Raw genomic sequence first — 27625 nt, 5'->3', positions numbered from 1 at the left:
TTTTTGTCCAGGCTAGAGTGAGTGCCGTGGTGTCAGCCTAGCTCACAGCAACCTCAAACTCCGGGGCTCAAGCAATCCTTCTGCCTCAGCCTCCCGAGTAGCTGGGACTACAGGCATGCGCCATCATGCCTGGCTAATTTTTTTTTCTATATATTTTTAGTTGTCCAGCTAATTTCTTTCTATTTTTAGTAGAGACGGGGTCTCGCTCTCGCTCAGGCTGGTATTGAACTCCTGAGCTCAAACAATCCGCCCGCCTCGGCCTCCCAGAGTGCTAGGATTACAGGCGTGAGCCACGGCGCCCGGCCGGCTTTAATACTTCTTGCCTCAAATATATATTCTTGGCTTCTCTGAAATACAAATTCAAATTTTATATAACGGTAGGAATTCTTGGCTTACCAGGTATGGCTTAGGCATGCTTCCAGTAACTGGACAACATTTCCAGTTTGTTTGATACAAACTTAAATATCCATCAGCATCAACTATTCCAAACTTAGAGAAAAAAATATTTGAAAGTATTTAATATAAATGTAAAAGCACATATTTATCCTTACCCTCATGGTAACACCCATATTTTGACTCTTAAATATTTGATTGATACACTGAATTTTCACTTCACCTATGCATGGATCTAGTTCAGATAAACATTTAAGTAGTACTTAAAAAAATTCCAGGGTGGACATAAAGGGAACAAATATCAGATACCCATTTTATTACACTAATCAACAGCATAGTCTATATATTTTCTATAAATACTCTAAATATAGGATATTGGATTAACACATTAAGCTATATGACAAAGCTTTATCATATATAAGTCTGAAAACTTTGTTCATTTTGAAAAAGACAAAATAAGGACTTTCAAATACAGTAAAGAAAACATACAAACAAGAGTAGAAAGCAAAATAGTAAAAGAATTTCACAATGGGAACTCAAGACACTTTTGACTGGGAAGACACGCTAATAATACAATAAGGGAATATGTGATACAGATCTTGAAGGATGAGTAAAATCGCTAAATTTTTTTCTTGAGATTATAAAAATAATGCATGCTTATATAAAGTATATAATATACAACAAATGTCTGCTTTGGACTCCTGTCTTCCCTCTGCTCCAGTTCTAACATCTATTAACAATTTGATGTGTTTTCCTCTATGATTTGTGTCTATGAATATTCAAACATTCACACATACAACATTTTTTAAGAAAAGTAGGATCATAATATACTGTTCTACAATTACATTTTTTCTGTATTATAACCATCTTTCCATGTCAATACATGGAAAGATGTATATATCTAGCTCATTCTTGAGCTTTGTAGTATTACACTATATAGGTGTATTATGATTTAAAACTCTCCCCTTTAGACAGTTTTCAATTTCCCTATTACAAAAAGTACTGCTTTGAGCATTTTTATACTTTTGCATAACCATGTTTGATAGATATCTAGAAATGGGAAAGCTGTGTCAAAGAGCATCCTCTAAAATTGATAGATGACACTAAAATTAAATCCTAAGTAGCAATATGAATTTACAACCACTTTTTTCTTACACTTTAGTCAACATTGAATGTCATTAAAATTTCAAATATTTGTCAATTTTATACAGGGAAAAATCTCATTTTCATTTGCATTTCTTCAATTATTAACGATGGTCCTTGACAATGTATAATTTTTTGGTAAACTGTTCACATCCTTTGCCTACTTCTCCCTTAAGTTGTCTTTTAAAGAATTTGATCAATAGGGTTAATATTAGGCATATTAACCTATTATTTTTATATTTGTTATAGATATTTTTCTAGAATCTATTCCTTTTTCTGGTTCATCTTGTATTTTCTGGAGTTGATCCATGGATGTTCTTCAGAAAAGGTATGCACATGGAATGTGTTAAGTTTCTGCATAACCAAAAATATGTTTATTCTGTCATCAAATTTGAATTATACTTTGGATGGAAATCGACTTAGTTCCCATTCCTTGTCCATCAGAATTTTGTGGATATTGTCCTATTGCCTGTTTGTAATTTTTATTTTTGAGAGTAGGCCAATGCCATTAATTTGAGGAGGGAAAGAAATTGTAAGTAACTATTTTTACCCCCACTCCTCTTCAGAAGCTTATAGGATTCTCTTTATCCTTGAATTAAGAAAATAAAAAATAAATAATCAGGATGTGTGCAGGTACATGTTTTTTCTCAATACTTATGCCTACTACTTGGCAGGCTCTTACTCTTATAAAGTTCTATTCTTTGCTTTGGGGAAATATTTATTATTTCTTTGAATATTGCTTCTCCTCTATAATTTTTTTCTTTTTTGGAAATATTTCCTGAGTTATTTTCATAATGGGTCCATTTTTTAATTTGTGCTTCCCAATCACAAACTTGATTTTCAACAATTTCCATTGTGCTATTCAGCTTTTCTAATGAGCAGTTCTCCCACTGACCACAACTTTGGAGAATCATGTTTTTAATTTCTGAGAACTCTTTCCTCTTCTACTGTCCTTGTTTCATGCTAGTCTGATTTTGTTTTATAAATGTAATACATTCCTGAATGTCTCTGAGCAATTGTTCCTCACAGATCATTTATTTTGTTTAATCCCCCTTTTCAGACTCTTAGTTTTTCTGTAATGTTCACTGACTTTTGGTAGTACATTGCTATTTATAATTAACAAATTCATCAGAATTATTGTGATACAGAGTGGGTCATCTCTTCCATTTACCTCAGTAGGCTTCCCTAGTAGAGGAGATAGCATGCTTAGGTGTTGTGCTATTTGGCTCAATCATGGCTAAGGGGAATGAACAGTAAGTTGGTTGCCTGTCAAAGATACTTGGGCAGGCAATGAATAGTTTGTCACGCCTTAAAATAGCCTATGTGGAAGGCTGTAGAGAGTGTTAAAGCTGAAAAATCAATTGGATTGCAGAAGTTCTTAAATATCATGCTAAAGAATTTGACATTAGGAACCTTGAAGAATTCTTAAATAAAAAACAGTAATATGATCTTACTCATATTGTAGTCATGTAACTATGTTGTTTGTTATATAACTTTGTTGGCAAGATGCATTAGAGAGATAAGGGTTGAGGTGTAGAGACTGGTTAGGAGCAATATAATATTGATAACTGAAGTGGCAAAGTATGACCACATAAAGGACATTGATAGGGAATACAATTGAAAAGTACAGTAGAATTGTAAAGGCTTCAGCATCAAATCCCCTTGATTCCCCATTAAGGAGAAAAGAATGTTGCTAACTGGCATTAGGAAATAAGCTCTCAAAATTTTGTTTCATAGCTACATGAAACAACATTGACTTTTGCGAAATGGAAATAGAACCATGTAACAAACATGGTAGACAAAAAAGTTGCAGCACAAAATGACACAAGTAACATGTGAGGAGAGTTGAAGGCTAAAAGGAAAGAAAAGGCAGGATGTACCATCAGCTGGGGTCTGTGGGAATAATTTTTGGTGAAGCATGGCTCTGAAGACAAAGAGCAGGCTGATTTTCCCTTTAATTGTTGTTTAAAGAGCCAGTAAGATATTGGGGGCAGAGAGAGGCAGTGTGAGGGAAGTAGGATTATGGGAACTGAAGACAGTACGGGATATTCTATAGAGCAGGGTTGGCAAATGTTTCTTAAATGGCCATATAATAAATATGTTTAGGTTTGCCAGCTATAAGATCTTTGTCTTCCTGAACTCTGCTGTTGTAGTGGGAAATAGCCAAAGAAAACAAATAATGAATGGCGTAACTGTGGTTCAATAAAACTTTACTTACAAAACAGGTGGCTAAGGCCATAGTTTGCTAATGCCTTGTTTTAGGTAGTGCCTCTCAAAACTTTAATGTGTGTAAAAATCACAATAGTATCTGGTTAAAACGGAGATGGTAACCAAGTAGATAAGGAGAGGGGTCAATAGTATCTGTACTTCTAGCAAGTTCCCAGATGTTACTTGCTGCTTGGTGCTGGATCATACTTTGAATAGGTTCCAAGGGATAAAGAAAGTAGAAACATTTATTAATCAAAAATGTGTAATTAAGGTGAACATATAATCACCTGGTTCTTAAGAATCATGTAAATGAATTTTATTGGACATATATATAACACACTTCCAGGAAGAACCAAATGAATTTAAGTGATCTTGGAGAGGAATTAAAAATAAATTCATAAAGATTAATACTACACTACTAGCTCACTGAGTTGTTCTTTCAGAAACCCAAACTAGTGATATTTATGAGCCTCCAACACAATCAACCCTTTTTACCATTTACATTTTTACATACTACCTTATTTCCCTGATAGTTAAATCTCATTCTTGTAACTCTTGAATTGCCACCAGATCGAAAACAGGTTATTTGTTGAGAATGGCCCCATTCAAACATTCTGACACTTCCGTCTTGAGCTCCTGTCAGATCTGCATTGTAAGAGAGCAAAAATTGCAAATTTATTTAAAGAATCTTTGGGAAAACTTATTTCTTAATTGAATATGGAAATATTTATGGAAGAAACACCTAAGAAATGAATCATAATCAATTTATATGAATTTACCTCTGTATGAAATTTCATTTGAATGCCCTTTATCATAAAAACAGTTATATGATGTACTTTTCATTTGACTGAATGTATCCTCCAACAAAAGAACAGAAACATTCAAATCATATCTCTATAAATTGTATGTCCCTTTAAAATTATCTCAAAAAAAAATTTTTTTTTTTTTTTTGAGACAAGGTCTTGTTCTGTTGCCTGGGCTAGAGTGCAGTGGCATCATCACAGCTCACTGCATCCTCAAAGTCCTGGGCTCAAGCAGTTTTCCTGTTTCAGCCTCCTGAATAGCCGGGACTACACGTGTGCACCACCACACATGGCTAATTTTTCTATTAATATTTTTTGTAGAGATAGGGTCTCACTCTTGCTCAGGCTGGTTTCAAACTCCTGACATCAAGCAATCCTCCCGTCTTGCCTCAGGAAGTGCCAGGATTACAGGCGTCAGCCACTGTGCCCGGCCTCAATGATGTTTTAATTGCCTTTAACAAATAATTTTTATGATAACTATTCACTACAACAAATTCTTGGGATTGTTAAAGAGCCAATCCTTATCAGTCATACTACTAATGTTTATCAGCATCATGCTCTAACCAACTGAGCTAACCAGCCACATTTTTCTCTGAAAAAAAATCAGATTATGGAAGGTTCTGAATGCCATGCTGAAGAAAAAAATCATTTCTAAAATTTAAATATAATATAATCTATTTCATTGAGGAATATGAGGAAGCTAAACGATTACTAATTCTTCACTTTATCATTTACTACTTGTGTTATGCTAGAAAACTTACCTAGTCTCTCTGAGACTATTTCCTTCCTGTAAAAGGGACTAACAATATAAGTCACTGGACAGTTGTGAGAAGTAAATGAAATCATATATATAAAGCACTCAGAAATAAACCTAATATATAACACTCAATTTATATTAAGGATAATTATCAATATTAATGTGGTATGGGGTAAAAATTATATTAATGTATATAAAACATCTAGCACATTACTAATCACATATCCATCAAGTTTCCCTCGTTCTTTACCAAGTATTTAAAATAAATGAACTTCAATTGCTTCGAGATGTTTCACCCTTGGGCGGGGGTAAGAGGGTGAGTAGAATTTGTTGAGGCTGGGATGCTGACTCTTCCCCTTTTCCCCCAATGCACTTGCTTAGCTTAATCAGAAAAATTAATTGGGCTAACTGCATTTAAAAACCACTCAAATTTCTCCATTATTTATGGTGTTAAAAAGAAATTGAGAGCCAGGCATGGTGGCATGTGCTTGTAGTCCCAGCTACTTAGGAGGCTGAAGCAGAAGGATAGCTTGAGCCCATTAATTCAAGGCTGTGGTGTGCCATGATCCCATCTGTGAATAACCACTGCGTCCCAGCCTAGGTCACATAGTGAGATCCTGTCTCTAAAAGAAAAAAAAAAAAAAAAAATTAATTGGGAGGCCATTAGGCTGAGATGGCTCCAGGGTCTTGGAGCTGAAACCCAACTCAATGTAATAGTAAAAGGAAACTTAAGCTTAACCAATCAAAAACCACCAACTAATTTCTAATTAGAGACTTATTAATTAGAAACTGCCAACCAACCTCAAACTAAGGGTTTTCCATTTTAACCAATCAAATCTTTGTCTTGTTTCCTCAAACACCTTCTGAAAGTTTTCCCCTCACCTTGGTGAAGTCCTGACTGGTTGTTGTTTGGTATTGCCTGATCCATGAATTTGAGCTGAATGCTCAAATAAACTCATTAAAATTTTAATGTGCCTAGGTTTATCTTTTAACAGTTCTAGTATCAGAAGAGGGACACAAAGAAGGCTCCCTGATGATGACACCCAGGAGCAATGAGTAACAAGGCAGAGTATCCTTCGCTGAGCCCCTTGTGCATCTGGAGGTTACCACCAGATCTGAGCTCTGCAGCTTCTGAGTATTTTTCACCCAGACTAGGTCTGGAAGTCAGATTGGGTCCAGCATAGACAGGAAGCCTCAGGTAGATAAAGTTTTGAAAAGACAGGAAATCATGGGTTCATCTGAATTTAATGAGTCTAGAATTCCTCCATCTGGAAGGAACTCCAGCTAATTTTATGTATAAACATTACAGACCTAGAACCCAAGCCTTTCTAGATAAATGGGTAAACCTTACCAAAGGTAATTTAGAATTACGGTAGCCACAATGAAGAAGTTTTTAACTTAAACAAAATTGCCCAACCATAGGGCGCACTGGAAAGGAAGGAATCCCTAATGCCTCAGAAATAATGGAAATCAGAAATTGCCTCTCTAAAGACTCCTTAGGAAAAGGCAAATGAAAAATCTTAAAATCTTTTTTCACAAATACTAGTAAAAAGTTTTCACAATCTGGGTGGGTAATCTTGTTCTATTGGCCAAAAACACAATTTGGATCCAGATTATCTTTTATAAACTAATGAGTTTGACATTATTGTACCTGACACATGTCAAAAATTTTAGAATGAAAGCTCTAGAATCTGCTTCTATGTGTTTATGTATGTCTGTATATGTTACATATGTGTAATATTTTTTATTTCCAGATGGTACTGCCCAAATTAATTCGTAAAGGAGCTCTAAATAATTGACTTAGAGAACTAAGTGACTTAATTGGCACTTATATAAAATAAGCACTTAATTAGCAATAAATGGCATGTATGTGTGTGTGTGTGTGTGTGTGTGTGTGTGTATACGAATTAAGTACTCTTTAAACTTTTCTAATGGAAAGATAGAAACTGACCCAATTTTTTTTTTTTTTTTTTTTTTTTGCCGTGGCATCATCCTACCTCACAGAACCTCAAACTCCGGGGCTCAAGCAATCCTCCTGCCTCAGCCTCCCAAGTAGCTGGGACTACAGGTATGCACCACCATGCCTGGCTAATTTTTTCTATATATTTTTAGTTGTCCAATTAATTTCTTTCTAATTTTAGTAGAGATGGGGTCTCGCTCTTGCTCAGGCTGGTTTCGAACTCCTGAGCTCAAATAATCCGCCCGCCTCGGCCTCCCAGAGAGCTAGGATTACAGGCGTGAGCCACCGCGCCCGGCCTGACCCAAATATTTTTCAAATTCATGTGCTCTGGGATAATCTTTGGTAAATAAAAGCTAATATATATTTGTTGGTTTAACTAAAGCAGATACACCTTTAGAATTGTGAGCATTATATATATATGATACGTATCTTTTATTTCACTTGGTTTTACTAGTCAAATAAGCTCACATTATCTCTGTTACAAAATTTGTCAGCAAAAAATAAAAAAATAAAAACTATCTTGATGATGGCTAGTCTTTTTTGGTGTTATGTCTACTTAAAAGTAGTTTCCCAAATCTCTTTGGCAACCACGCCCTTAAAGTTTTACTAAGTTAAATTAAACAATGCATATTCATTAAACATGTAGATCATTTCCAAATAAGGTAAAAATACCGAATATTAATTGTTAAACATAAGGTTATCTAACTTTTTGCTTCTTATGACAAAAGAACTAAAGCTATTTGGGTCTGTTAGTAAACATGTCCTATGCCACATTGAAAAACTGTACTATGAAAAAGAATATGCTTCTGTAAATTATGAAAAGGTATATTTACAGAATTGCCAGTCTATAGAATGTTGGTGTGACAATGCAGAATTGCTTATTTCCTAGTTTTCACTAGAAATCAAAGTTACTAAAAGTCAGTAATTCTAATTAATATTTAAAACTACTAAAAATAATAAGAGAAGTAATTCTGTACGTGAGGAAGGTAAGACATGTTTTTGGTAAGTGAAGCTATGATGTATAAAGGATATGTTTTTTGTTATGGGAAAAAGAGTAATTTTTGTCCTAAAGTAGAGTTGTTCCACATTAGGAAAGAGGAAGAGTATAGGACAAAATATAAATGGATGTAAGAAAGTTGTAGAAGGTTTGTGGAAAAGGAATTTAGAAAAGGAATTTGACGTATGGTCAAGCTGGCTAATATTTGAATGGGTTTATATATGTTATTAAAAGAATGATGAGTCTTAGTATCAAAAGTACATTGGTACAAAGTTTCTCCTGGAGTATTGGTTTTCTCTTAATAAGAGATTGTGAAAGATTTTTCTTTACGTTTTAAGTAATCCCACTAGGAATTACTTGGAAACCAAGATTTTGTGTTTTATCAAGATAATAATTTCCTGTGCTTCATGTTGTCTTTAACTAGGTCTTTGAACACTTAAGAAAACTGAGTCTTCTCAATATTAAAAAAGCTAAGGTTTTTTTCTACAGCAATGTAACTTTCTGTATTTGCCTTTGAAGACTTTTAATTATCACTCTGGCTAAATGAATAAGTATTGTTCCAGTGACCTGTGATCCTATTAGTCAAATGTTTTAAACCATTTGATATTTTTGACAAATTTCCCAAAATCAAATTCTAAATTAAGTCTTTTTCACCTCAAACTAACTTTGGAAGTTTCCAGAGGACCCTTTGAATACAGCAAAATAATTTGTTTTCTCTCTTCCTCTTAAAATAGATGTAAACTAAGTAGGCTTGTCTGATATGTTAAATTGCATGGGAAACACTGTCAAATAAAGGTGATGTTCAACCTTCTTAGATTATATTTGTAGGGTATATGTAATTGATGTAAGTATTCAAGAAACTGTATGAAATTTCTAAAAATCTGATATGTTCTCCTAGAATGTTATTAGTCATACTTTAAGTTAACTATGTTAAAAAATATTCTATGCTGTGGAAACAGTCAAATTTCCTTATCAATTGCATCATTAAAAGTCTAATTTAGGCCAGAAGTGGTGTCTGACTGCTGTAATCCTAGCACTTTGGGAGGCCTAGGTGGGAGGATTGCTTGAGCTCAGGAGTTTGAGCAGAAGCAAGACCCTGTCTCTACAAAGAATAGAAAATCTAGCCAGGTGTGGTGGCACATGCCTGTAGTCCTAGCTACTTGGGAGGCTGAAGCAAGAGGATCACTTTAGCCCAGGAATTTGAGGTTGCAGTGAGCTATGATGATGCCACTGCACTCTAGCCCGGGCAACAGAGTGAGACTCTATCTCAAACAAAATTAAAAAAAAAAAAAGAAAAGAAAAATTGTCTTCCATGAAACCAATCCCTGGTGCCAAAAGTGTTGGGGACCACGGGCCTAGAGGATTGGAACTTTCAGCCTCCACCACCAAACTACAGAAGAGGGTGGGGGAGGAAGCCAGAGATTAAACTCTATAAAAACTCTTAAATAAGGAGATTTGATGTGAATGCATCCATGCGTGGGGAGGGCAGAACATCTCAACTCCAGGGGACAGAAGCTCATGGGCTTAGGACCCTTCCAGACCTTACCCTGTGTATCTCTTTGTATCCTTTACAATATCCTTTATAATAAACTGGTAAATCTAAGTAAAGTGTTTCTCTGAGTTCTGTGAATCATTCTAGGAAATTAATCAAACTCGAGAAGGGTGTTGTGGAAACTCCAATTTACAGCTGGTCAGTAAGAAAGTATTTGGAGAGTTGGACAATGGCATGGGGTGGAAAATACCAACACATTTGCTATCAGAAGTGTTTGTGAGAGTGTAGAAAAATAGAGTGTGTTTTCCCACCCAGAAAATTATAAATGCACTAGGTTAACTTTTAAAGAGTTCTTGGGAGGATAAGTCAAAAAGTAGTGGCTTAGAATGACTAAGACTTTTTTTTCTAAAATTACATCCTGCACTCCTTTTTAAGAAGACTAAGATTTTTTAAAAGATCTATTCCAAGGGAAGAAAACAGCTATTTTGAGGTATCTGAACTTCAGAGTAAGATTTTTTAAAAATTCTATCTCAACATTTTCACTACATAAAAAGCACTTATTGTTGAACTATATTACTATCTGTGGGACTTGTTCATGGCATGAAAAGATATGCCAAAAAAAATCCAGTGATTAATATAATTAGTTTTTAATCGTTTGGCTCTCTTAGCTGCCAGTTACGGTAGTTCTCTGAACAGAGGAATTGTTTTTTTCTCAAGACAGCAGTGATTTGATGTCACCTAATACCTCTGAAAATAGGTCTGCTAATTCCCTTTGAAGCTGGGGGAGTCTCTGTATTTAAATTTATGGGCTTCAGGTAGAGGATATTTCTACAAACTAGTCACCTGTCAGGACACATGCTATTGGGGCTAAGAGAAAATGAGGTTCCTTCAATATCTCAGGAAATTTCCAAACCAGACTGTACAGTAAGGATAGTTTTAAGCAATACCAAATATTTCTTGTTGTGGGAGTAATATTATTTGAACTTTGTATATAAAATACATTTTGACTCCTTACTCTACAGGCTTCATGACTGTTTTTTAGTTCTCACTTCACATTAAACTTGTGGATAAAAAATACATTCTTCTAGTGTTGAATAAATTTAGTGTAGTAAAAACAGATTAATCTTTTATATTATTTTATACCTGTAGTATAAGTAATAGAAGGCATTCTCTTCATTTTAAATATATGGTTCTCTTGAGCCTTTTTTTGGACAAAGTATATAATTTTGATAATAAATGCTTATAGCACTTACCATAATTAAGCAGAAAGGAACAATGATTTTGTTAATTGTATTTTATCGGAATATTTCCCATGAGAAAAGGTTGTAAATTTTTTATAGGTTATTAACTTGGGGGGACATGAATACCCTTAATTAACATGTACTATTTTTGTTACTGTGTGGTAGGACAACTTGACAAAGGGTACAACTTAAAAATCATTTAAGAAAAACCTGGAATACTCACATACCAATATGAGTACTGATTCCAACCCACCAGAATTAACACCTCCAATAAAGTCCTATTAATTAAGTTCTTGGATAAAAGAAGAGAACTCTGGAGATTTCTAGGAAAATTAACTGAAAACAAACATATTCTGCCCTAGAATATAAGAACATACTAATAACTATTTCCTATGCTTACTACTTAATGTATCTCACAATAGGCAAACTGCAAAAAATTAATGAAACACAAACTGATTATGATTAGGCAGTAAATGACCAAGGTAAGGACCTGGTCTATGTAATAAAAGTTGGCAGTGATCCTATTATTAAAATAATAATTATCCACTACAATTTAGCATTGTCTAAGGAATCCAGAAGTGTTTAAAGATAAAATGTGCTGAGAAATATGCAGCCAAAATGCCAAAAAATTTACTGCATTGAGTTAGCCTTCTCTATTAATTAAGGGAAATTTCTTTTTCTATTTTTAACCAATTTTGAAATGAAGAATTTATTTACTAGCAAATATTCTCTATAAAAATAGTTGAGTAAATACTGTCTTTCAATTGACAATGTTCCCCTAAATTTCTTATAATAAAAATTACCAAAAATAGAATATAATAAGAAAGAATAATCACTAATTATTATCAACTTACAGTAAGGAAGACTTGGATGAGAAGTCATTCTTCTAACATTATTAATGGCTTTCTTAATCATCTGGTGAAAAAAGAAAAATTATTTTATAATCACAATAAAAAGTAGGATTAAAAATTTGAATTGTGACAGGAAATTCAGGCATTTATTTATTTAGTTTTATGTCATTTCATAACTATCATTATGGGTACTAAAAATATAATACACATGACAACAGAAATTTAATAGTGCAGCTTTTAAAGTGTGCATGTTTTCTGCATTATTGACTAAGATATAAGAACAAATTCTCCTCAAGAATTTAGTCTTCCCTTTCCTGCCAATTCTTTTCTGATACCATTAAATTTACTGTAATAATCCTGAATAGTATGAGGTTAAAAAGACATAAGCATGTGAAAATAAAGGAGAAAATAAACAAAAAATTGAACTTTTTTTTTTTTTTTTGAGACAGAGTCTCACTTTGTTGCCCTGGCTAGAGTGAGTGCCATGGTGTCAGCCTAGCTCACAGCAACCTCAAACTCCTGGGCTCAAGCAATCCTACTGCCTCAGCCTCCCAAGTAGCTGGGACTACAGGCATGCGCCACCATGCCCGGCTAATATTTTCTATATATTTTTAGCTGTCCAATTAATTTCTTTCTATTTTTGGTAGAGACGGGGTCTCGCTCTTGCCCAGGCTCGTCTCGAACTCCTGAGCTCAAACAATCTGCCTGCCTCGGCCTCCCAGAGAGCTAGGATTACAGGCGTGAGCCACCGTGCCTGGCCTGAACATATTTTTAATTGACAGTTTGGAACTATTTATTTGCTCGTTTTTAAGTCATACTTTGAATAATTTAACTAGCCTGTCCAGTAAAACATAAGGGGAAAATTTAAATTTATAGAACATTTCCTATTTATACAGCACCGTAATTACAGTTGTATGTTATCCTAAGTTTGTATATCAGTCTCAGGTAAATTTTGTTGTTATTCTTTTGGATTTTAAATTGTTCAGTTAGCCTAAGTTGTAGAGAAGGTGGGCAGTTGGTAGGGAGGAAAGAGACTAGGCCAGAGCACTAGTGAGGGATAGAAAAACTGAAAGATACATATAGATGCAGCTTCTCCAAAATGGCAGAAGCTGCTCATGACAAGTATTCTTTTCGTCATTAGTACTGGTCATTTGAAAAAATGATAGTATTAAAAAAGAAAATATAAAAACCTGCTGAATATTACTTTTGTTTATTAAACTTCATGTTTATTTCCCATGTTCATCTTAAAAAAATGCCTAAAGCTTCCTTTACTTGCTTCTTTTTTTTCTGATTAATATATCCAAGGAGAACCATGAGTCAAAAAATAGAAACATAGGTTAAAAAAAGTTTCTGAAAGCGTATGTGGAACATCAGACAAAGAAGTCATTAACTACTTTAGAAGATCCATTTAAAAAAGAATAACCTTATTCTATTGGCTATCTTCTTCTCCAGGGTAGAGTGAGGCAATCCTAATATAGGTTCTCAAATTACAATTACCCCAACTAAAAAGCTGTTTTTCTAAGATTTGGATAGGAAGAAAATTCAGTCCTAAAAGGAATGCTGAAGGTAGATTTCAATATTATAATGCTTTGGAGTATAAATAAATTTTTCTGAACACTTACTATATGTCCAGTACCATTCTAGCTAGGGATCATCAATCTACAAGGCAGGCAGAATCCAAGCTATCTAAGAGCTTACATTCCAGAGGGGTATAAAAAACCCAACTAGGCCGGGCGCCGTGGCTCACGCCTGTAATCCTAGCTCTCTGGGAGGCCGAGGCGGGCGGATTGTTTGAGCTCAGGAGCTTGAAACCAGCCTGAGCAAGAGCGAGACTCCGTCTCTACTAAAAATAGAAAGAAATTAATTGGACAACTAAAAATACACAGAAAAAATTAGCCAGGCATGGTGGCGCATGCCTGTAGTCCCAGCTACTCGGGAGGCTGAGGCAGTAGGATCACTTGAGCCTGGGAGTTTGAGGTTGCTGTGAGCGAGGATGACGCCACGGCACTCTAGCCTGGACAACACAGTGAGACTCTGTCTCAAAAAAAAAAAACAAAAAACAAAAAAAAACCCAACTAAATAATGAACAGATAATTTCAATAACTGGTATGTGCTATAAAGATGATATAATGCGGGAGGAGGAGGGGGAGAAAAGAGACGATAAAATGAGATAATAAGATATAAGGTGAGTAGGGGTGAAATGGGTAGGGGCAAATGCCTTCATTAGGGAAGCCAGGGAAATCCCTGGGCATATGAGTTGAGATGAGAATGGTAAAACAGAGGGAAAGAGCATTTTAAGCAGAAGGCAAGGCAAAGGCTCTAACATGGCAATGAGCTTGATATGTTCAAGACACAGAAAAAGAATCAAATGGAGAATGAAAAGAGATGAGGCTCCAGAGGCAGGCAGGGGTTAAATCTTGCAGAGCCTTAGAAACCATATATTAGTGATTTGTTTTTTTACAGTCATATTGGGAAATGTGAAATTTTTAAGGAGGGGAATAACAATCTGAATGATGTTTTAGAAAAGAGTAATTGGCTGCTGTGTAGAAGAGAGGGAGCAAGAGACCAGCAAGAAAGCTGTTACATGTAGTCTCTGAAACCAGAGTTTAAAAAAAGGGCCTATTATTTATACTCATATCTTTTGTATATTCTCTTTAAGTTCCTTTTAAATAATTACAATATCAGTAAGTTTCACAAGTGAAATTTCATTTCACTTGAATAATTCCTGGATTGCTTTTTAAATTCAATTTAATCCTTAAAATACTGCTACCTGAAATCATGAAACTAGGGGGAAGGAAGAGGAGGCTTTAAAACAATATCTACCACAAATTCAACACAGTGACCTGAGTTGAATCACGTGACCTTTCTAGATCTCAAGCTTTATCTGAAGAATGATTAAGTAGGAGTAAACAACAGCTGCAATAGGTATTTCAAGAGAATTATAAGGTTTATCACCTATAAAGGAATTGCATTAAGTAAAAAAAATTATAAGGTATTACTAAAGATGACTGAGCCTTTACTTGAATAATTACTCATACTAATTAATGAAAATAATTTATTTTTAGCCAAAGTTAGCACTCCACAGGACTTCTGAAATTTTTACAAACCCTACCACCTAGAAAGCCATTGAAAGAGTTCATGGTACTGGGTTTCTTTGATTCTATGTATAAATTCCTACACCGTAAGTATCAATAAAGGAAACTTTTGGAAATATAAATATGGATCACATCTTAGGTAATTAGGGTTCAAAGAGCTCCTCCATCACTACAGAAAAATTGTTTCAGTTCATCTGTATATTATATTTTGCTTAATTTTAAAAAAATTTACATTGTTTTTGCTAAAAAAGAATAATATATTTGTCTCAGCATTAAAAAATAAAAGTCATACTTAATGTGGACACAGTTGTTAACTGATATCCAATAAAAGATATTATCTAGACCAGGAGTTAGCAAATCTGCTTTTATAAAGGACTGGACAGTATCTTGGGCTTTATGGGCATATGGTGTCTGCTGCAGATTCTCAGTTCTGCCACTGTAGCATGATGCAGCCATAGACAAAATACAAACCAATGAATATGGCTGTGTTCCTATAAAACTTTATTTATAAATACACACTGAAATTGCATTTCATGTAATTTTCATGTGCCAAAAAATACTACGATTTTTTTTTTCTTTTTTTTTTTGAGACAGTCTCATGCTGTTGTCCAGGCTAGAGTACTGCGATGTCAGCCTAGCTCACTGCGGTATCAAACTCCTGGGCTCAAGTGATCCTCCTACCTCAGCCTCCTGAGTAGCTGGGACTACAGGTGCAGGCCACACCTGGCTAATTTTTCTATTTTTAGTAGAGACGGGGTCTCACTCTTGGTCAGGCTGCTCTCCAACTCCTGAGCTCAAATGATCCTCCCACCTCGGCCTCCCAGAGTGCTAGGATTATAGACGTGAGCTACTGTGCCTGGCCTTTGTTCCTCTTTCAAATGAAAACATACTATTCTTCACAATCAAAATTTACAATTTCCAGCAAGTAAGACTCACTAAAAATTTAGTAATTAAAAAAATGGTATAAATCATAGTTTATCCTAATCTTCTTACCTAGAGGGAAAAATAGAACAGTTAAACACAAACTTAAATATTTTTACATACCACAGATGCTCCTCTGCCAGTCTGTGTACTACCAAGCCACGGCATGTTTATTGGAGTCCCAGGATTGCTATGTGTATATGGGGTTGTACCTTGTACAGCTGTTAAATCATCACGAGCATGTATAACCAAGAAATCTTCTGATCTGCAAAGGAATGTCAACCAGAATGAAAACAACCCATCAGTTCCTTATTTCTTTTTTACACTTGAAAGCTGCAACATTTGAATTTACATTTCCCTTTAAAATTAATATTCTTCAGCTCTTACTTTTAACTCACAGACAATGACTTCATACTTGAACAATTTTCATTCCCTTCGCTTACGCTCTTCTGACTCTCAATTCCCTTTAAAGCGCCTGCCTCCCCTAGCTTACTCTTAGCACGTCAGCTTCCATTCTGCTTATAATTTAGGAGTATTCCTTTAAAAAATCTTTTGAAAGTTATAGTTCAGCGAATATAACCATTTGTATTGTGATGTTACTGAATAAAAACAAAGTATAAGGGTACCCTTTGGTTTCCATTTCTATATCATCATCTACCCAAGTATAGATCTGTGTAGCAAGAATTCCAGAAACATCTAATTCTTGAACATCATGGCTGGAAGCGATTGCTATGCAGTTTCTATTTGCCTGAAAAATAAATCATACAGTAATTTTTAAACAAATAACAAAAACAGGTATACGAGCTACTTTTGAAAAGAACAATTACAAAATAACCTCTAGAAATGATAAGTATAGAATATATAGCATTCTTACAAATAAATATTTTAAATTAATTTTATCAATTAAATTTTTAGTGAAATAATCATAAGCTTGAGCTTGGAGCCATGTTTATGTTTTAAGAAAAGTATACCCAACAGAAATCCAACTATAAACGGCAATACATGTACCACTTTATCTCTTCTCCCAGCACTGTCTCTCTAGTCGGTTAGAATGCTATCATCTCCCTAAGGTTTGCACAATTCAGAAATGGAGAGGAAGGTGCTAAAGAAGATAGGAGCCCTGGAAGGTAGAGAAAGGTGAGGAAGGTAAGAAACTCCAAAGTAATGGCATAATTGTTAATTATTAAAATAAAATAATATCACTTTCTCCTAAAGCCTTCCAATCTTAGGCAAGAAAAATAGAAGTGGGAAAGATTCACAGAGAAAAGGTGCAGGGGCAGAAAAATAGTGGGAGAAGTATGCCAGAAGAAATCATAAATGAAAAGTTGGTCAGATTAAATGACATAAATGTTTAAATGTCCATGAATTAAAAATGCACATCTCTGAAAACAGAAAACAGGAAGAAATAACAGCAAAGAAAAAATAGGATTAATATTACCAGTATGTGAAATTCTAATAGAAACTAGTAAGAAAAAGCTGAAGCCCAGAGATAAAAGGAAAAAGGATATAACTAGACTGCTGTGACACAATTCTTCATGCGTCTCTCCAATTTTGCATGTGTTGACAGTCACTGATTGCCCTTTGTTCTGCATAATCATTTTCAGGATGTTTGTATAACTATAGTATCTCCCTCCAGAGCAAATGGCAGGTATGCTTACTATCCATTAGAAAAGAATTAGGTTCCCCGAATTCGGTGATCCTCTCCTGTAATGTACCTATTGTGTGTGCAGGTATCATCTGGCCTTCTTCCTGTCATTCTGAAGGAATTGTAGTTCAGAGAACCAGTGTAAAATGCTGATTTTCTGGCTACTGCTCTTGCTGTTAGAAATAAACTGTCCTTTGTCTCTGATCCAGGAATCTTGTGTCTTCTAACAGCATCCATTAAACTGTGAAAGCTAACTTGTTAGACTGAATTTAAGGTAAAATCTCAGACCCTTCACAGTTCTCGACAGAGACAGTTCCCAACTAAACAAATGTGAAAAAGTACAATTTCGTCTCTGTTTTTTTTTGGAGACAGAGTCTCGCTCTGTTGCCCGGGCTAGAGTGCCGTGGCGTCAGCATAGCTCACAGCAACCTCAAACTTCTGGGCTCAAGCGATCCTTCTGCTTCAGCCTTCAGAGTAGGTGGGACTACAGGCATGTGCCACCATCCCCAGCTAAAAAGTACAATCTCAATGGCATTTTTAACAATTGCAATTTACAGCCTGGGCAATAGCGAGATCTCTTTGGGACTGATTTTAAGTCAGCTACTGGAAAATCTTAGGTTGCGCACAGGGGCTCACGCGTGTAATCCTAGGACTCTAGGAGGCTAAGATGGGAGGACTGCTTGAGCTCAGGAGTTCGAGACCAGCCCGAACAAGAGCAAGACCCTATCTCTACTAAAAATAGTAAAATTAGCTGGGCATTACGGCCCATGCCTGCAGTCCCAACTATTCGGAAGGCTGAGTTTGAGGCAGGAGAATCGCTTGAGCCCAGGAGTTTGAGGTTGCAATGAGCTATGATGATGCCATTTCCCTTTAACCCAGGCAACAGAGTGAGACTCTGTCTCAAAAAAAAAAAAAAAAAAAAATTTAAAGAAAAGGGTATTTCTCAGCTACAAATTTAGCAAGGATATAAGAAATACCAAATCTAGGGAAATATTGAACAGGCATACTCAGACACAGTGAACTGAAGACTTTATATATGTGGATAACTGTTACTAGTTATTTATATACATCCCCCCAAAAGAAAAAAAAATCGTGTTTTTTGGTAGCACAGAATATTTAAAATCATATTTTCTTTGGGGGAAGGCAGGTAATATAGGGTATATACAATAATTTTGTAGTTGACATGTATATACCATGCTATATAGATATAACAACTGGCTAGGGGGCTGATTCCAGATTTGCCTGCCTCAAACTAAATCAGTTATTATTCAAGGGTGTCTATGAGGAAAATGAAATAAAGGATACAGGGAGATATGAGAACAGAATAAAAAAGAAACTATCTAGAAAGAATCAAAGAGAAGACAGATGTAGCACAGGAAGATGGAGAACCAACTGGTAAAGGGGTAATTTCTTTGTATATGACATTTCCTGGTATATCACAGAATATACATCTGAATAACATCTTAAAATTATTTTAAAATTAGGAACACATGAAAATCATATATATGTATTTCCCTTAAGTATACTTTAGGGATACATGAAAAAAGATACATATATCCTTGAAGTTAATGGAAAGAAAAGGAAACAAAAGGCTAACTAGAAGTCACTAGAAACTATAAGGTAAGGCAATTAGGGGAGATAGTAGGGGAAAATGACTAAGACAAATTTTAACCTTGGACTACTGTATCTAAGGCCACCTCTTCTATGAGGAGCTTACAGACATCTATAAAGAGGATGTTAAGTAGAAATCAAAGAAATACAAAGAAAATACACTAGTTGGGCAGCTACTGGAAGTTTAAGTCAAAAAGGGAGAATTTCTGAGTAACATATAAGCTTAAACTTTATCAAATATTAGGAATCACATTCAACATATTCATAAGGAACATAAAAAACCTTTTCTGTGAGTTAACTGCTATAATATATTGCATAAATTCTAAAGCTATTGCATATATAAATACTTGATACTTCTGTGTAGTAACAAAGCATTATATATTTATCAGCTATATATCCAAAGTCATATAAGAAAATCACATTGTCCAATAAAATAATCCATTTGTAAGATAAAAAAAATTTATTCAAATTACAATTTAAGGAATGGGAAGTAGCTTTGGGAAAGAGAAATACTAATCCTGAATAAACTAATAAAATAGAAGATATTCTTCAACTATGATAGTTAACAACTAAACAAATGTAAAATATCTATGTACTTACTTTATTAACAGCAAAGGCAGTAATGATATCAGATTCCTTATGAATAATTCTTGCTTTACCTCCAGGATATCCCAAATCTGCTTCTATCTAAATGGAAGGAAATAAAATATAAGAATATACTGATTTTAGTAATAGAACAAATAATATATGTCAATCATTTAGTACTTGCATAACATATTAAGAAACTTTTTAGATATTTCAATTCTAGAGATACTATTATATATGCTAATTATCTCTAAAACAAAATGTATTTGAGAAGAACTTAAAATTTTTTCAAACTTGCTTTTTCACATATAAAAAGACAGCTGATAATAATATACAGCTTCATTAATTGGTTATCCTATTCAGCTAAACTGGATTAACTTTAAAGGATCAAGACATTCTAATTATTAAAGTAAGACTTATTTATCAAGTTTCTTAGTATTATAATTCTTTAATAATGTCTTATAAATATTAAAAGGTCAGATGCTCAATACTTTAGGTTTTGCAGATCACAAAGGATCACCATTGCATATTCTTCTTTCTTTTGCAAACCCTTTAAAAATGTAAAGACCATTCTTAGCTCATGGCCTATGCAAAAATGGGTGGGATTTGGCCAGCTGGCTGGAGTTTATTGAGTTCTAGTCTAAAATAACTTTCAATTTATACAATAGAGACGTGAACCCCTAAAAGGCGAGGTAACTCCTTAAAGTCAGTAATCATTTTGGTACCTGAATAAACCGTGATTCAATGTATTTTACATGAGACAAATATTTAACCTGCTGCTTACTCCAGAGAAGGTATGTACAACATCTGTGAACTTAGAAGACAATACTACATAAAGCCAACATTTACTAAAATAAACAGAAGTTGAAAAGAGGAGGCAATTATTAAGAGTTGCAAATGTTGCTTAATGTAGGACATTATTTCATTTTATTTTATCCTCTCTAACCTTCAAACTTTTAAAATGAATTAGTTTTATAGCTCATTGTGAAATGTAGAAATTATTAATTTAAATCAGCATAAATTTACTTGCTACAAAATCTAGATAAAAATATAACCAATGCCTGTCAATTGACCAGAGTTAGCAGTCTTTTTAAAAATGGCAACTAAGATGACTATTTAATTGCAGAGTTGAGAAACTTACAACACAACTAAAATACTCCCATGCAAACAAAAATTATAGTCACTGGATATAAAGATGTCAAATATGCTCTGATCTAAAATGTAATTTGCTTATAAACATAAATGAATTTCAGTGTTTGCTTAACATTCTGGCTGACTTGAGGGTCAGTTTATCTTCCAAGGAGAATCTTAGCTGTGGCTACTAAAGACGGATCATCCAGTAAGAATGTACAAGCCAAATTCCATAATTTTATGACAAAATTCCAACTTACCCACCAATCTGCCTGGTATCTAAAGTACACTAAGCATCCATTACTAGGTTTTGAATTGGAGGCAGAGACAGATGATAGTTCCTGCTAGAGGACAAGAAGGTATTCCCATATTGAGGAAGCTTTTTTGCAGTTGATGCCCATAGGAGCTTTCCTTCCATACACATAAAGTTTGAAAAAGCTTCCCAGGTGAAATGATATGTTTCCCCTAACCAGCCAGGAACCAGCCAACATCATACCGAATGGGGAAAAATTGAAAGCATTCCCCTTAAGAATTGAAAGAAGACAAGACATTGTCACTACTTCTATGCAACATAGTACTGGAAGTCCTAGCCAGAGCAATCAGGCAAGAGAAAGAAATAAAAGGCATCCATATCGTGAAAGAGGAGGTCAAACCATCCCTGTCTGATGACAATATAATCTTGCATCTAGAAAACCCTAAAGAATCCTCCAAAAGACTCCCAGAATTGATAAATAAATTCAGCAAAGTGTCAGGTTACAAAATCAATGTACACAAATCAGTAGCGGTTCTGGATACCAATAACAGTCAACCAGAGAGCCAAAGCAAGGACTTACTGCCATTCACAATAGTTACAAAGGAAATAAAATACCGAGGAATATATTTAACTAAGGAGGTGAAAGATCTCTACAAGGAGAACCATAAAACACCAATGAAAGAAATTGCAGATAACACAAACAAATGGAAAAATATCCCCTGCTCAAGAATTGGTAGAATCAAAATTGTTAAAATGTTCATACTGCCCAAAGTGATTTACAGATTCAACACAATCCCCATTAAAATACCAGTATCATATTTCACAGATCTAGAAAAAATAATTCTAAGCTTCATTTAGAACCAAAAAAGAGCCCAAATAGCCAAAGCAATATTAAATAAAAAGAAAAAATCTGGAGGCATCACATTCCTAGACTCCAAATTATAATACAAGGCTATAATAACCAAATGAGCATGATACTGGCATAAAAGTACAGATATAGACCAATGGAACAGAGAATAGAGAACCTAGAAATAAAACCATCTACCTGCAACCAACTGATCTTCAACAAAGAAGAAAACAACATACACTGGGGAAAGGAAGCCTTATTCAATAAATGCTGCTGGGAAAATTGGTTAGCCATATGCAGAAGAATGGAACAGGACCCCTATCTCTTGTCATATACAAAAATTAATTCAAGATGGATAACAGATTTAAATATAAGGCATGAAACCATAAAAATTCTAGAAGAAAATGTAGGAAAAACTCTTCTAGATATCAGCATAGGCAAAGAATTTATGATTAAGACCCCAAAGGCAAATACAGCAACAACAAAAATAAATAAATGGGACTGAATTAAATCAAAAGATTCTGTAGAGCAAGGGAAATAATCAACAGAGTAAACAGATAACCTATAGAAACGCAGAAAATATTTGCAAACTATATAACTCACAGAGGACTGATACCAATAATCTACAAATAACTCAAATAAATCAGGAAGAAAAAAAGCTAACCCCATCTAAAAATGCCCAAAAGACATGGACAGAAGTTTTTCAAAAGAAGATAGACAAATGGCTTTAAAATATATGAAAAAATGCTCAACATCACTAATCATCAGGGAAACGAAAATTAAAACTACAATGAGATGCCACCTTACCCCTGTCAGAATGGGCATTATTTCAGAGTCCAAAAACAATAGACGCTGGCATGGATGCAGAGAGAAAGGAACGCTTATACACCATTGGTGGGATTGTAAATTAGTACCTCTATGGAAAGCAGTATGGAAATTCCTCAGGGAAATGTAGACCTACCATTCGATCCAGCAATCCCACCACTGAGTATGTACCAAAAGAAAAAGAAGTCTTTATAAAAAAGCCACTTGCACTCAAAAGTTTACTGCAGTACAATTTACAATTGCAAAGATGTGGAATCAACCTAAGTGCTCATCGATTCATAAATGTATAAAGAATATGTGGTAAGGTCAGGTGAGGTGGCTCACGCCTGTAATCCCAGCACTCTGGGAGGCCGAGGCAGGAGGATTGCTTGAGCTCAGGAGTTCGAGACCAGCCTGAGCAAGAGCGAGACCCTGTCTCTAGTATAAAGAGAAAGAAATTAGCCAAACAACTAAAAATAGAAAAAATTAGCTGGGCACAGTGGCACGTGCCTGTAGTCCCAGCTACCCGGGAGGCTGAGGCAGGAGGATTGCTTGAGCCCAGGAGTTTGAGGTTGCTGTGAGCTATGCTGACACCACGGCACTCTAGCCCAGGCAAGAGAGTGAGACTCTGTTTCAAAAAAAAAAAAAAAAAAAAGAATATGTGGTGAATATACCATGGAGTACTACTCAGCCATAAAAAGGAATGAAATAATGTTTGCAACAACTTGGATGGAACTAGAGCCCATTATTCTAAGTGAAGTAACTCAAGAATGGAAAAACAAACACCACATGTACTCTCTAATAATTTGTAACTAATTTATGGGCACATATGAGCATAGAAAATAGTAAATATCATTGGGAAGGAAGGAGGGGAAAGAGGGTAGGGGTAAAAACCTACCTGACAGGTACAATGAACACTATTCACATGATAGGCACACTTACAGCCCTGACTAAAGCATCATAAAAGCTATCCATGTAACAAAAACATGTGTACCCCCTTAGTTAATATTTTGAAATTAAAAAACACACACACAAAAAAACATAGGACTGAAAATTCTAGTCAGAGTGATAGGGAAAAAAAAAGAAAGAAATCAACTTTGATAAACAAGGATAAATTTGAAGGACTTACACTACTTGACTTCCAAATTTGTTATAAAGTTATAGTAATCAATACAGTGAGTTATTAGCATAAAGACAGAGGGATCTACGAACCAAAGTACAGATTCCAGAAACAGACCTACACATCTATGTCAATTGATTTCTGAAAAGGGGAAAAAGGCAGTTTAGTGGAAGAAAGGATAATCTTTTCAAGAAATAGTTCTGAAACAAATGATATAAAGATGCAAAAAAACAAAACAGGAATGGAGATCCATACTTCACACCATATAAAAAAATTAACTTGAAATGGATTATAGACCTAAGTGTAACACTAAAATTATAAAGAATCTAGAATAAAACAGGAAAAAAATCTTTGTGCTCTTAGGCTAGGCAAAGACTTCTTAAATACAACACCAAAAAGAAAATGCACAAATAGAACTGATACATTAGACCTCACCAAAATTAAGAACTTTTGCACTTCAAAAGACATTGTAAAGAGAATGAAAAGACAAGCCATAGCCTAAGAGAAAATATTTGTAAATAACATATCTGATAAAGGACTTTTATCCAGAATATATAAAGAACTGTTAAAACTCAATCAAGGAAACAAGAACATAATAAAAAAATAAACACAAGATTGGAAAAGACACTTCACCCTTAAAGATATACAAATGGCAAATAAGCACATGATAAGATGTGAATCAATGCAAATTAAAGCCACAATGAACCACCATTACACACCTACTAAAATGGCTAAAATGAAGAAGCTGATTGTAGCAAGTGTTGGTGAGAATATGAAGCAACTGCAATTTCATACACTGCCTGCTGAGAATGTATAAATGGTACAATCACCTCGGAAAATATTTGAACAGTTCTTAAAAAGTTAAACGCGCACCCACCACATGACCCAGTCTTCCCAATCCTAAGCATTTACAGAAGAGGAATGTATATGTCCATATAGATTTGTACGTGAATGTTCAAAGCAGCCTTATTTGAAATAGCTCCAAAATGGAATCAGCTCAAGTGTTCATCGACAGGTAAATGGACAGACAAACTGTGGTATAACCCATACAATGTAATAGGCATCAGCAATAAAAAGGAATGAACTACTGAAATATATTAATACAACATGGAGGGATCTCAAAATAATTATGTTAAATGAAAGGACACAGGTCAAAACCAAAAATAACATATGATTCCATTTATATAAAATTCCAGAAAACAGAAATTAATCTATAATGTCAGGAAACAGATGGGTGGTTGCTTAAGGAAGAAAAGGTCACAGGTAGGAGGACAGGAGCAAGGGAGGGAGTAAATTTTGGGGGGTGACGGATCATCATGATTGTGGGGATGGCTTCATGAGTTTATACATATGCCAAAATTGATTAAGCTGTACACTGCAAATATGTGCAGTTATTTTAGTCCAGGCATAACTAGTAAAGATTTTTTTTTAAGTATAGCAGAGGGCTTGGAAAATGCTGGCCATAATTTATATGATGGTAACAACAACAACAAAAGATTGCATTTTAATGTAGCATGGAGATGACTATAGAAACACAGCATTATGACTGTTAACATTTTATAAACAGAATGAAAAGAAAAATCTTTGGATGAGAATTGTTATAATGTGTAGATGGTAGTAAGTAATCATTACCCAGACAAGGAAAATTGTTAACTGACTAAAAGTTCAAATTATATTCCCTCAAAACTCTCAAAGGCCATTAGAAAATTTCAAAATAAGGACCATATATATTTATTTTGCCAAAATTTTAGTTATAATATACGCCTGCTATCAAATCAGTCTTTTTAATTAATTGCATAGAGAATTATTTCTCCTATTTTACCAAGTGATTCCTGTGGGAAAGAATAAGAGGTAGAAATTAGTGGCCTTAAAAAAAACTACTGAGAAACTTTTCCCCTAAAAATCACTGCTGAAATTGTTTTAAATATAGAATATGAAAAATATGAGTTAAATATCCACCTAATAAAGTCATATTTGAATGTGTGATCATGGAACATCTAGAAGTTAGTTCATGATTGTGCAAACTCTCATCCTTTGTGCTTTGGTTTTTAAGTACTATGTATAAGGCATGGCTCTATAAGCTATTCCTACCAGTAAAATAAATGCTATATAATAGTATTTGCTACATTTTTAGGAGTTAATATCATAGAAGAGAATTTTAACTTCAAAAGTGATACTTGCAAAAATGGAACAATACTACTATGCTTCTATAATTGCCATTGTAATTACATGTATTAAGAAATTTAGTTGTATTTACTCAGAAAAATCTGTAGCCAAAACAAGATACATTCAACTCCCTTTAAAATTGCATTCTCTTATTTAACAAAAACCATTTTTTATAATTGCAATATTTAAGTTGTTAAAATGAGAATAATGTGAGGGAGAAATACTTTAATTTCATTGGAATCAGAGTCTGGTCCAGAACTAAAATGCAAATACTTTTTTATTTTCATGAAAGAATGCAATTTCTAATTTCAGTTGAATGACATTTGTACCTTATTGATGTTTGGCTCCTCCATCATAGAATTTTTGATGGTTTCATTGTTGTCCTCTAATGACTTCATCAAGAAAGAATAACCACATAACAAAGAATAAAGATGAGATATAACATGCAAAATACTAGGGATATATTTTAAAATTATATTTTTAACCAAATTTACTAGAAAAGAACACTGGACTGAGCTAGTATTCTTAAATTTCATATACCTTAAAAGAAGCATGTGTGAGGGAGTATGATTAGGGAATAGGGAAAACGTAATTCCTCAAAACTCATTAGTCACCACTATAAATTTTATTCTACCTCCTAAGAAATTTCTGCTCAACTTATTTTGAAATGTTGACGTTAAAAGCAAGATTGAGCATTAAGTACTTTACATTAAAAAATTCAGATCTACTGGTGTCAGAGTACTATCAACTGAAAATTAAAGTAGAAATGTTCTCTTACATACTACTATGTATGATATCTCAAGATAACTGACCCTTCGGGAAAATTTCCTGATTAGAAACTTTCAATTTCTACATTTCTAATTCTCTTTCTACTGACTTAGTCACACAGTCAATAAATTACTTGGAGGCACACATCCTTCCTAAAAGGGAATAGTGGTACTTCTTAAAGAAAGAGTTGTTTCAACATTTGTAGTGATTCTTAGGAAATAAAACAGAAAAAGGAATTAGGGACAAAGATGGCAGCTATCAACTCCCAATTTTTCACTGGGAATGACTTAGACAGTCTATTTGCAATCATCTGTACTTCATTTCCAAATAACTACAGATAGAGAAGACATTTTATTTTAAAATGAATGCAACATTAAATTACACTATATAGAAATAGAAAAGATCTGAGAATACATGAGGATGTTAAGGTCAGATGAAGAAACTGTTAAGATTTCATTTTCAAACATACAGGGGAATAAAGAAATGGCAGCAATCTCAAAATACTCTCCCCATCAATCCCATGAAAAATATAGGACTTGTATATATCCATCTCCTAACCATTTGGAAAGTCACAGTGACTTGGACTCAAATATTTTAGTATCATCATTTTATAAAAATAAGAGATGGAAGGTAATTTTGTTAAGACCCAAAACAGGCTAGTCAACTGTCCAGTAAAGATTAATTTTATACCAACTCCATAAAGTTAAGATTCTATTTAATTCCATCCTTTTATAAAAATAACCAATTTTCTTTATAAAAGAAAATTGCTTTTCAATCTCCCATCTTTTAGAACAAATAATTAATTTTATACCAACTCCCAAATATATTACAAAA

General features: G+C 34.3%; 1 protein-coding gene across 2 annotated transcripts in view; it reads right to left on the bottom strand.

The window, feature by feature from the left end:
* The window catches only part of DMXL1 (Dmx-like 1), a 159549-nt gene that overhangs the window by 12009 nt on the left and 119915 nt on the right, over positions 1 to 27625 (bottom strand). The window contains exons 34-40 of one of the 2 annotated variants that reach the window (XM_012659552.1): positions 26353 to 26415; positions 19718 to 19804; positions 16488 to 16609; positions 15985 to 16126; positions 11849 to 11909; positions 4262 to 4389; positions 397 to 489 (exon numbers count right to left, since the gene is read on the bottom strand). In XM_012659552.1, the coding sequence (XP_012515006.1) occupies positions 397 to 489; positions 4262 to 4389; positions 11849 to 11909; positions 15985 to 16126; positions 16488 to 16609; positions 19718 to 19804; positions 26353 to 26415 (696 nt within the window). The remainder of the gene's footprint in view (positions 1 to 396; positions 490 to 4261; positions 4390 to 11848; positions 11910 to 15984; positions 16127 to 16487; positions 16610 to 19717; positions 19805 to 26352; positions 26416 to 27625) is intronic. The other variant, XM_012659553.1, reaches the window with a different exon arrangement.

This window comes from Propithecus coquereli, unplaced genomic scaffold (genome assembly GCF_000956105.1).
Source record: "Propithecus coquereli isolate 6110/MARCELLA unplaced genomic scaffold, Pcoq_1.0 Scaffold62, whole genome shotgun sequence".
Lineage (NCBI taxonomy): Eukaryota > Metazoa > Chordata > Mammalia > Primates > Indriidae > Propithecus > Propithecus coquereli.
Note: the sequence above shows the minus strand (reverse complement) of the source record. Positions and strands in the feature narration are given on the sequence as shown.